This window comes from Bombina bombina, chromosome 7 (genome assembly GCF_027579735.1).
Source record: "Bombina bombina isolate aBomBom1 chromosome 7, aBomBom1.pri, whole genome shotgun sequence".
In the NCBI taxonomy this organism is placed as follows: Eukaryota; Metazoa; Chordata; class Amphibia; order Anura; family Bombinatoridae; genus Bombina; species Bombina bombina.
The window spans coordinates 222,476,143-222,487,002 of record NC_069505.1 but is presented as its reverse complement, the minus strand read 5'-3'; the positions used below and the strand labels follow the sequence as shown (position 1 = coordinate 222,487,002).

At 45.8% G+C, this 10,860-nt stretch overlaps 1 protein-coding gene across 1 annotated transcript; it reads right to left on the bottom strand.

The window, feature by feature from the left end:
* Positions 1-313: 313 nt before the first annotated feature.
* Positions 314-7,079, bottom strand: LOC128666173 (uncharacterized). The gene is made up of 4 exons (XM_053720625.1): positions 6,818-7,079; positions 5,701-5,839; positions 1,727-2,295; positions 314-923 (listed from the first exon to the last, which is right to left on the bottom strand). The coding sequence occupies exons 1-4, from the start codon at positions 7,016-7,018 to the stop codon at positions 828-830; spliced, it is 1,005 nt and encodes a 334-aa protein (XP_053576600.1). The 5' UTR covers positions 7,019-7,079; the 3' UTR covers positions 314-827.
* Positions 7,080-10,860: the final 3,781 nt, after the last annotated feature.

The following is a 10,860-nucleotide window of genomic DNA, read 5'->3' as shown; positions in this document are numbered from 1 at the left end:
AAGAGAGAGCTCTGTATAACGACTCTGGAAAATAAGTAATTATTCACTGCCACCGGTTAACCCATGCTACTTTTCTTGCTGAGCAGGCAACCTAACATAAGTGGGCACTTGCTGCAGCTGAAACCTGATGTGTGAAGGGCCTTACATCACGCCCTTGCCCCTGAGAAGAGACTGAAGTGTAAACTAAATAAGGTCTTAGAGGCTCCATTTAGCTTCCATATACTTTACACCCAATTGACCCCCTTTTTGAACACCACCATCTATTACCACTTCTGCCATTCTGGCAACCTGAAATAATGACACAACACAGGAGTTTGGCTAAATATGGAAAGGTCACATTTAATAATTTAATTTAAATTCAAAAAATTTCTCACTGGGTAATAACATACCCTGGGTAATAACATACCCTGGGTAATAACATACCCTGGGTAATAACATACCCTTAATCAACATAACACTCAAAAATGCGTCAGCATTTGCATAACCTGAACTTGGATCCCACGTGTCAGGGGGGGGGACCACAAACCCCCCCTGTGGCAGAGCAGAAGGGGAGGAGCGAACCTGCAGCATATACCAGCCTTTAGCTAGACCACCGAATCACGACTTAGACTGGGTATGCTACAGGATCCCCTCCGCCCCTCGCAAGCCCTGCCTACGTGCCAGATCCCGATTTCACCGCAACAACTTATCAACTTTTCTCCTATATGGCTGCTTGCTTATCTTAACGCTTTCAGCTAGCTTAGACCGCTCGAGTCACCCGCTAGCTTCCAGCTGCAGCTCTCTCGATCCCCTTATTAGGGGGCACGGGCGGTCTTACTGCGATCCAACTAAGTAGCTGACATCGTGCCCCTAACCATGCCAATTTCTCTCGATATCTCTGGTTGTGACCTCTCCGCGTAGTTGTCTTTACTGCTCTCTTGCATCTAGGGAGGGTGGGAGGGAAACAAAAAAGGTTAGTACTGAAGCCACTTCCTGTTGTTCCCCCTATATGTACCTTTTCCAACCCCCCTCTTCCATCTCTTGCTCTTCAGTCCCTCCTCTCATTCTTATCTTCTACTTCCCTATTCTCTAACCTAACTCCTTCCCCCCCCCTCTTCTCCCTTCCCCCCTGTCCTTCCAGCCAGGAGCCCAGCCCTTATGCCGCTCCGTTCTCATGCAATCCCTGCGCTCTTTTTAAGGTCTTAGAGGCTCCATTTAGCTTCCATATACTTTACACCCAATTGACCCCCTTTTTGAACACCACCATCTATTACCACTTCTGCCATTCTGGCAACCTGAAATAATGACACAACACAGGAGTTTGGCTAAATATGGAAAGGTCACATTTAATAATTTAATTTAAATTCAAAAAATTTCTCACTGGGTAATAACATACCCTGGGTAATAACATACCCTGGGTAATAACATACCCTGGGTAATAACATACCCTTAATCAACATAACACTCAAAAATGCGTCAGCATTTGCATAACCTGAACTTGGATCCCACGTGTCAGGGGGGGGGACCACAAACCCCCCCTGTGGCAGAGCAGAAGGGGAGGAGCGAACCTGCAGCATATACCAGCCTTTAGCTAGACCACCGAATCACGACTTAGACTGGGTATGCTACAGGATCCCCTCCGCCCCTCGCAAGCCCTGCCTACGTGCCAGATCCCGATTTCACCGCCAACAAAGAAATACTCTTTCTGCCAAACACCATTTAAACTTTTCCCGTGACCTTTCCTTACCTTGATCATTTCCTCCAACATTCTCCTGATGTCCTCCAAAAACTGGTCATTACCGGCCTCGTTCAGGTGAACTCCGTCGTGCCTGAATATCTCTTCCCTTTTTGCCGCCAACAATGGGTGCTCCAGCACCGATCCACCTATCCCCCTGACTGCTTTTGCCACTACCAAATTAATCTTCCTCCTTGCTCTGTAGCCCGCTCTCTGCGTGTCAGTGTTCCTCCAAACCAACCTTGATATTATGTTTGACCATACTATCTTTACTCCTTGCCATGTTATCGCCAACCACCCCATTACGCTTTTTATACTTTCTTCCAGTTCCCTCAGAGGGTATGCTCCAATATCATTCCCTCCTAAATGTATTATCATTACGTCCGGGCGCCCCCATCTCTGCCTTGCCTGCTGTATGGTGCTTACCAACTCTTCCCACCTCATTCCTCTCTTTCCTATCCACCTAACACTGGCTTCGGTGTATCTAAATCCCAAATGTGTCCCTTTTGCCAATGTCGCAGCCCTAACTTGCGCCCAGTACACGTATGAATGCCCTACCACCCATATCCTTAGTGCTCTTCCTGTAACAAATCACAAAGAAAAATGGAGAATTAAATTCATTTCGGTTGGCGCCATGACTTCGCATCCCTAATCGCAATCAAACCCCCCCTTTTGGCCTGATGTAGGACTTGTATGCTGCTGATTTCCACCTTCCCATTTTTTTAATCTGCTCGATCGAACATCCTCTAGATGCCGCACTGGTTGCTGCCCCTATTCTGAATGAGTGCGGCGCATAGTATGCATCTGACCAACCCAGTCTTTCTACCGTTCTTTCCAATACCTTCCTAAACTGAAAACCCGTGACGCCGGATCCGTCCCTATGCCTAACAAATTGAGGGCCCTCTGCCCTTGCTGTTAGCTCATAATCCCTTACTGCTGCCACCGGGCAAGTCGCGCCACCTGTCCTCCCCATTGACACCCATACCCCTTTTCCTTCCGTATCTGTTTTTGATTTCCGAATTAAAACTAGCACTGCTCGCACGCCCCATTTCACATCTTCTCGCCTTACACCACCGCCCACGTCTTTCCTATTCTTCGCCAGCAATTCCCCTATGCGCAATGCCCCATGGAAAGCCAAAGAGAAAGCTACCCTGAATACCAATGCCTCATCGTCATTGAAACATACTTTGCTGAGCACTGCTAACATTTCCGCCAACCTATCCTCTGTTATCGGCTCCCTTCTATCGCCTTGCTTCTTCTCTCCTACGCTCCACCCCTTGAATACTTTCCTTACAACAAATCTCTTTGTTATATCCTTTCTCCCATATAACTGCGAAAAATACGACACCCCCGCCAGTACTGTGCCCAACTGCCCTTTCTTCACCCCCCCTTGCTTCGATACCCATAGCCATTCTAGAAAAACCGTTTCTTCCTCGCGACCTATAATCTTGTTAAATTCGCACCACCGCTCCCAATACTTCTTGTATACGGCCCACGTTTTTGGCGCCACGGACTTCTCTACCATCTCCCTGATTCCGTCTATTTGCTGCCAATCTGCCAAAGAAGAACAGGGCAGGGTTCACCTTCCTTCCTCGCCCTTGGAGCCACCTTCCTAAATATTTCCCATTTAAACCTTGACAGTGCGTCTGCTACAATATTCCTGTACCCTGGTATATGCTGTGCTTTAAAACAAATATTGTGCTTAAGGCACTTTAATACAAAATATCTCAAATACTTAATAACCGGGTTAGATGATGACGACAAATTATTCATTACATCCACTACTGCCTTATTATCGGACCAACAGATGATTCTTTTGTTCTCTAATACATGGCCCCACAGCTCTATCGCTACTATAATGGGAAACAATTCAAGCAAAGTCATGTTCTTTATCCACCCTTTCTCCTTCCAATCTGCGGGCCATTCGCCCGCGCTCCATCTACCTTGCAAATACGCTCCAAACCCCGCACTGCCTGCTGCATCTGTGAACAACTCCAATTCTTCCACTGACCTTGCCTCTTCCCATATCCTGATACCATTAAATTCATCTAAAAAATGCCTCCCACACTCTGAGGTCTTCCTTCATTTCCTTATTGACGCGCACCATATGCTCGGGCAGCTTTGCCCCTTTTGTCCCCATTTCCAACCTTCTTTTAAATAATCTACCCACCGGTATTACCCGGCACGCAAAATTCAAAACCCCCAGCAATCTCTGCATTTCCCTAAGAGTCACCTTATTCCTTTTCAACATCGTTTTTATCATATGTCTCGCCTTCTCAATCTTATCCGCAGGGAGCTCGCATTGCCCCTTTGCGGAATCTATCATGATACCCAGGAAAACCAGCCTCGTACCCGGCCCCTCCGACTTTTCCGTTGCTACTGGCACTCCCAACTGTTTGAACATTGCCTCTAGCTCTTCCTTCCAGATTCTACATTCCCCTGTCTCTTTCCTGCCTACCACCAAAAAATCATCTAAGTAGTGAGACATACTCTCACATCCTGTTTTTTCTGTAAACAACCAATGCAAAAATGAACTAAACTTTTCAAAAACTGAACAAGAAACCGAACACCCCATGGGCAAACACTTATCTATGTAATAATCACCATCAAACTTACAACCCATTAAATTAAAACTAACTGTGTTCAAAGGCAATAACCTAAAAGCAGATTCCACATCTATCTTTGCCATCAACGCCCCTTTTCCAAGCCGTTTCACTATTCTTACCGCACTATCAAATGATTGATATTGCACTGAAGAATCCAACTTGTCAATTGCGTCGTTGACTGAATTCCCCCTGGGGTAGGACAGGTGCTGTATCATCCTGTATTTACCCTTCTCTTTCTTGGGAACTACTCCCAGGGGGGACACAATCAAGTCAGCACACGGCTTCTCCTTGAATGGCCCTGCCATTCTCCCCAATTTAACCTCCTTCCTCAATTTTTCCGCTAGTACTCCTGGAAATTCTGCTGCAGATTTTAAATTTCTCGCCTGCATAGCCCCTTTAACTTCTGTTTTAACTGGGACCACAAAACCTACACGCAAACCATTTGTTAACAAAATCCTTTCCTCTTTCAGCGGGTACATTGCCAATTCCTCAATGATCCTATCTACCCTCAGCGGCGTTTTGGCCATTACCCGCCATTCCTCCTCCGCTACCGTTGCCCCCGTGCCCTCGAAAGGAAAACTTGCTATTGTTATTGGCATTACCCTTCCTACAATCCACTCCTGAGTGCGCTCCGCCACAATGCCTACATGCGTGCTTATATTTACATGAATTCCCCCTGTCGCACCTCTTGTCATTAAACGCCCAGCATTCCTTTGCCTCTGTTCTGAATGTTTTCCCTTGCCCTATGGGCCTACCTTGTGCTTCAGGGACCTTCATCAACCTCGTCCACGTATCTAGTATTTTTACCCCAAAATCCTTCCTACCTTTACCTCCCAATTGTATATTTCCTTTCCTAAATTCCCTATCGTAATCCTTCCATGCAAAACCCCCGTATGTGGTGTAGCATTCCGCTATCAAATGTATGTATCTCAGCACCCCTTTCATCTTATCTGGATTGGCCGTTAGAAAACATTCTGCATATATGACCATCCCTTTCACCCATTCTGGGAATGTTTGCCTTGCCTTTCTCCCCCTACCTTCATTAGATTTAACTGCTAAAGCTTCCCTAGTCATTTCAAATACATCCACATACCGTCCTCTCTGTGCTTTCCTAACAACCTTCGCCTTCAAATGTGTGGGAAGGGGTAAGAGCTTGGTCGCTGCTACTTCATCATCTAAATTTACTGCATTATCACTGCTGTCCCCATCCTCGTACCCTTCCTTCACCACCTTATTTTTTTTCTTGCTTAGCATACAATTTTCTTACAATTTTCAAGATTTTTCTATGCCCCCTCCCATTACGTTTATCATCCTCAAAATCATCATCAGTTGAACTATCTAACGAAGATTCACTACTATCACTATAAAACATTTGCTTACCGTGTTTCTTCTGCTGCGTGTGATGTCCGTCTTGTCCCTCCTTGTCTGCCTCCACCACCATTCCTTGCGGCGCTGCCGTGCTCACCTCGCCCTCTTTGTCCCTTGTTCCGCTGATTACTTTACCCGCCTTGTCCCTCTTCTGTAACATAGTCATATTTGAATTAGTGCCATCCCCCCCCTTTCTTTGATCCTGTTTCAAAGACCGGTGACCTGACCTCCCACTGCTGCGCCCCCCATCCTCTGTATCCTTAACCCTCCTTTCCTCCTCCACCCTCACATATGTATGGCCTTCTGTATCCCTAATCATCATGGGGCGCTCTACGCTATTCTCCTCTAACCTGACCCTTTTTGTGGCCCTGCTGTCCCTCGCCCCTTTTCTGTGTACTTCACAATATTTTTTTCTTTCTTTAACCCCCTCCCTACTTCTGCTTCGTCCCTCCCTCTCTTCCCCTGACTCCTCTGATTGTGAGCCTGGACCGCCGAGTCCCCGGCCTGCAGGGCTAGCATTCCCTGATGCTCCCTTCCTTCCTGTTTTCCTGTCTGCCTTCCTATCTACTCCGCTTGCTGTGCCTTGTTTACTTTCTTTAATGCGCGTCCCCCGCCCGCTCCCAACTCCCCCTGCTACTATGCTCCTGCTGCCATTCCCCTCTATGCTGCGCCTGTAATCCCCCGCGATGACGTCATCGCGCGACGCACGCCCTGCTGCCGTGCGCATGCGCCCATCCCGCGCACTACCGGAGAAAGAAGGAGAAGAGGGGGGGGAAGGGGAAGAAGGAAGGGGACTGCCGCGCCTATGTCTGGAACTTGAGCCTCTATCTGCTGACATTGCACGCTCACTATAAGCCCGCTCTCGCCCCCGCAACTGCCCGCCCGCCCGGCTGCTGAAACCCGCACCATCTGGGCCCACATTACGCAGCTGCGTGTCCTGCCTTGCGCCCTGCCTTGCGCCCACCTTGTAAGCCCTTGCCCGCCCTCGCACTGCGACCGGACTGCCCCCTTGGCCCAAAGGGATCTCTGGACTGCTGCACCGCTCTGACCCACTAAACAGAACCAATTCCCCCATACTCACATCGGAATTGGCCCCTTCCTCTGCCACAGCCCTGCCTCTCATACTCACATTACCATCCAGTCCTCTCGCTCTCTCTGGGGGGTTTACCGCTGCCTTCTGCTGTAATACCGTCTCCTGCTTCTTCTGATTCTCTTCTTGCTTCTTTTCCAGGAGCTTCAATCTCTTCTGCGCCCGGATCGCTCTCGTCTTCCAGAGGGTCTCATCATCTGTGAGGAAACGCTTGGGAATCTTCCTGCTTCTCGACGGCATCTTCACAACTTCTTCGACAACAGCTACACGCAGCTCCTGAAACAAAAAAGGTTAGTACTGAAGCCACTTCCTGTTGTTCCCCCTATATGTACCTTTTCCAACCCCCCTCTTCCATCTCTTGCTCTTCAGTCCCTCCTCTCATTCTTATCTTCTACTTCCCTATTCTCTAACCTAACTCCTTCCCCCCCCCTCTTCTCCCTTCCCCCCTGTCCTTCCAGCCAGGAGCCCAGCCCTTATGCCGCTCCGTTCTCATGCAATCCCTGCGCTCTTTTTAAGCCGTTTGGTGCTGTGGGGCTCTCTGTCACCACGTTGTACATAGTTCTACTTCCCTATTATCGATCACCCCAGATCCGGTTATGGAGCCACTCAGGGCCAAAGAAACTTGCTCTTCCACCCACATTCTAACAGAAATAAAGGCCATGCTCCTGCCGGGGCTAGATCGACTCATATCGTCCTGCATGGACCTATGCACCCTTGTAAAGTTGGAAAATCAGTCTTCACGACATGGAATCTCTGGGTCCAATCAATGTGACCACACTCAACAGGATTTTGCATACAACATCGCATCCTGCACATGGGAGATGGATGACAGCCTTAGAACCTTAGTCCCCTCATCAAAGGAAGAAGAGTTAATGATGTCGGAGGTGGGAGGAGCCCTAGATTTCCTGATCCTGACAGAATCTACTATGGTATCACCTCTGGATCTCGGGGAGGGCGCACTGATACATACACTATCTCCCCCCGTGATGGCCTCTTTCTTGGATCTCAGAACAAGAGGGGAAGAGAAAGCTGCATACAAAACTTCTAATTCAGCAATGGCGGCAAAAGTTTCCACCGGTTCACAGTATATATGCACCACTGCAAGAGGAGTTCTGCCTATCTGCCATACAGGTAAACTTGGAACCACGCTTGCACGACTGATCAACAACTCTGGAATTGGCATGCTGGATGTTGTGGATGTGAATCATGCAGAAAAGAGTCAGTACAATACAGGCTTGCAGGTATCATTTTGTTGCGGGTCCCATAAGGTAAACCGTTCAGCTACAGGTGTTGGCTGATTTACACCCTCTTTAACCAAACAGCATGGAACTCCAGCCACAACGAGACTAGCTGACCTAAGTATCTCTTTTCAGTATTTCACTAGTTATGGCAATGGCTACGGGTATAGCTTATCTGGCCACTTAATACTTTGCTGGAGTCTGCATGTTTCACTATATCTGTATCCTCACGTATTCATGTCTACAGGGGCGACATTCTAAAATACACTGCAAATTAGTGTTCCCTGTGCATTGCTTCAGACTCAGAACTCACGGATCTCTGGACACATAGTGTGAAGGATTTTAACCTGAAGTAACATGGATGGGACTTTGGCTTCCACGGAGACTCTAATTTATTGCTCTGTTTTTAGGTTATATTTAGGTTTTATCTTATTGCACCTGAATTTGTCAGCTTTTTATGGGGTCATAGTTACTAAACTGTATATTGGGATGATGGGGTTAAAAGCATGTGTAGCTTATACAAGTTTAATGTCTGCTTTACATAAAGTTCCTGCTACGAGGCAGCTCCTCTCCCCGCAGAGGAGAGAAAAGGAAAAAAAGCCACATTATAGATAGCTTTTTGCAATCTTTGCTCCCAGACACAGGCTTATAGAGTTATAATTCTTGAAGGCACCGTTAACTTTCGTTCCCCTACTTACACATAGCCTACATCCTCTCTTACTGTAATAAATCCTGTCTACCTGTTTTTTTCTAGACGGGAGGGGGGTGGGGAGAAATAAAAACCATAGCATGATATTCCCTAAGATATATGGGTCTGACTTACTTAATTACTTATATTACGATCCTAAGGTTGTGCTGGATATTCAAACTGAATTCTATGTACAAAGAGACACAGCTTTCCCTGTGCAGAGTGCTAGGTTGTTCAGTAGCAACAATCTTGTTACGACTCTCTAGCCCTGATATATGTCTGCTCCTAGGTTTTAACACTCTACCTGGTCTCCTCTGCCAGCAGATTTAAAACATTGAACAAAATCTCCTGGAAAACTTGGGGTATCTGTTTCTGGTGTTTATTTTACATTAACATGTCAAGAATATTAATCTCGTCACATATAAACTGGTAGGGAAAGAAAACACGGGTTTCTACATTCCAATAAGAGCAGATAGTTAATCTTCGAGGACCTCTAGTGGTTATTATAGTATTGCATCTCAATACAAAGTGAAAGTCCACTCTCTCTACGGTATTTCTATTCTATTTTTAACAATAAGGATAAGTTTCTAGGTTCTAATCCTAATGGACATTCCAGGCAATATTACACATCTAGGGACTCATAACTGCCTTTCTTTCTTAAGGTAACAATTATCAGGCAGAAATAGGGGCTTGGTACACAATTATTGTAAATATTCTACTTCACATGCTTGCTTATTTTGCGTCAATGTCACTGTTTGGGTCCAGGGATTTTGCTGGTAAATTTCATCTCCTTGTTCAGTTCATGCAATTCTACTACTTAGTGGGAAATAAGTAAATGGGCTCCTTACTTTTCTTACTTATAAAGCCCTGTTGCAGGTCTTTAAGGTGTGCCAGCATGTTACAACTTGAGAAGTTCTCTATGTTTCTGTCCTCTTTTTACTCAAAACACCCCTTTCGAATTGCCTGAGTAATTTATATATCAAATCATAGGCTGAGACAACCCTACTCTGCTGAGCTAAGTTTGTTCTGTTATACTATGCTGTTTTGTTTTTTGTGTTTGTTGGTTTTTATTTGTGTTTAATGGTTAAACTAGTTAGCTAGGTTAGCTATAAGGTTAGGTAAGTTTAGGCTAGTTGAGAGAGATCCTTGTCTTTCCATAAAAATATAAAATATGAGAGTTAGACACATGTGGGATTCTTGAGGACTTGAGTAATATGGCAGCAGGTGATTTCAGTCTGGTGACAAAGCCTTATAACATCATCTAATAAGGCAGCAGGTGAATTCAGTCTGTTTGGTGACACGGCTTTATAACATCATCTAATAGGGCAGTGGGGAATTTTAGTGTGGTGATATGGCTTTATAACTAGTGATGTCCCGAACTGTTCGCCCGCGAACGGTTCAATGCGAACATAGCTTGTTCACGTTCGCATTTGTGGGCGAACACATGGCGATGCTCGATCCGCCCCTATGTGTCATCATTGTGGAAACTTTGACCCTTTATGTCACAGCCGCCTGACACATTAGAGCCAATCAACATCAGACACTCCCTCACAGACCCAGCTACTCGGAATCCGCCATTTTAGACTCATAACGACCTTGCTTTCTTAATGAGAGGACGTGTTGTGTTTTTGCTCCTGACATTAATAGGAAAAACATAGCTAGGCTAGTGTATTTACCGTCCAGAAGAATTCCACTCATCTCTGCTGCAAGCACAGCAGCCCAAAAAGCCCTTTTTAGGGCTATATTTTGTGCCGTTTTTTTTTTTTTTTTTACTAGCATTTGCCTGGCTTTCAGGCTGTGTGTTTAAGGCTCACAGCATATGCTGTGATTACTGCCACCACTGATATCTCCCTAACAACATTAGTTTAAATTTAACTAACCAAAAAATTTAATTATTTTTCTAGTGTAATTTTTTTTCATTTTCTATCAGGCCAGTGTCACACAGCATATACTCTGGTTCATTGCTCTGTGCCAGCCAGCAGCCAGCAGTGTTAATATCCATTTATAACATTATTTTTAATTTAAAAAAAAAACACAAAAAAATATTTTGCTAGTGTAATCTAATTACATTTACTATCAGGCCTGTGTCTGCAGGCTCACTCAGCATTAATATACCTCATTTTTTTCAGTCTTTTGGTTAATTGGTCTGTGCCAGG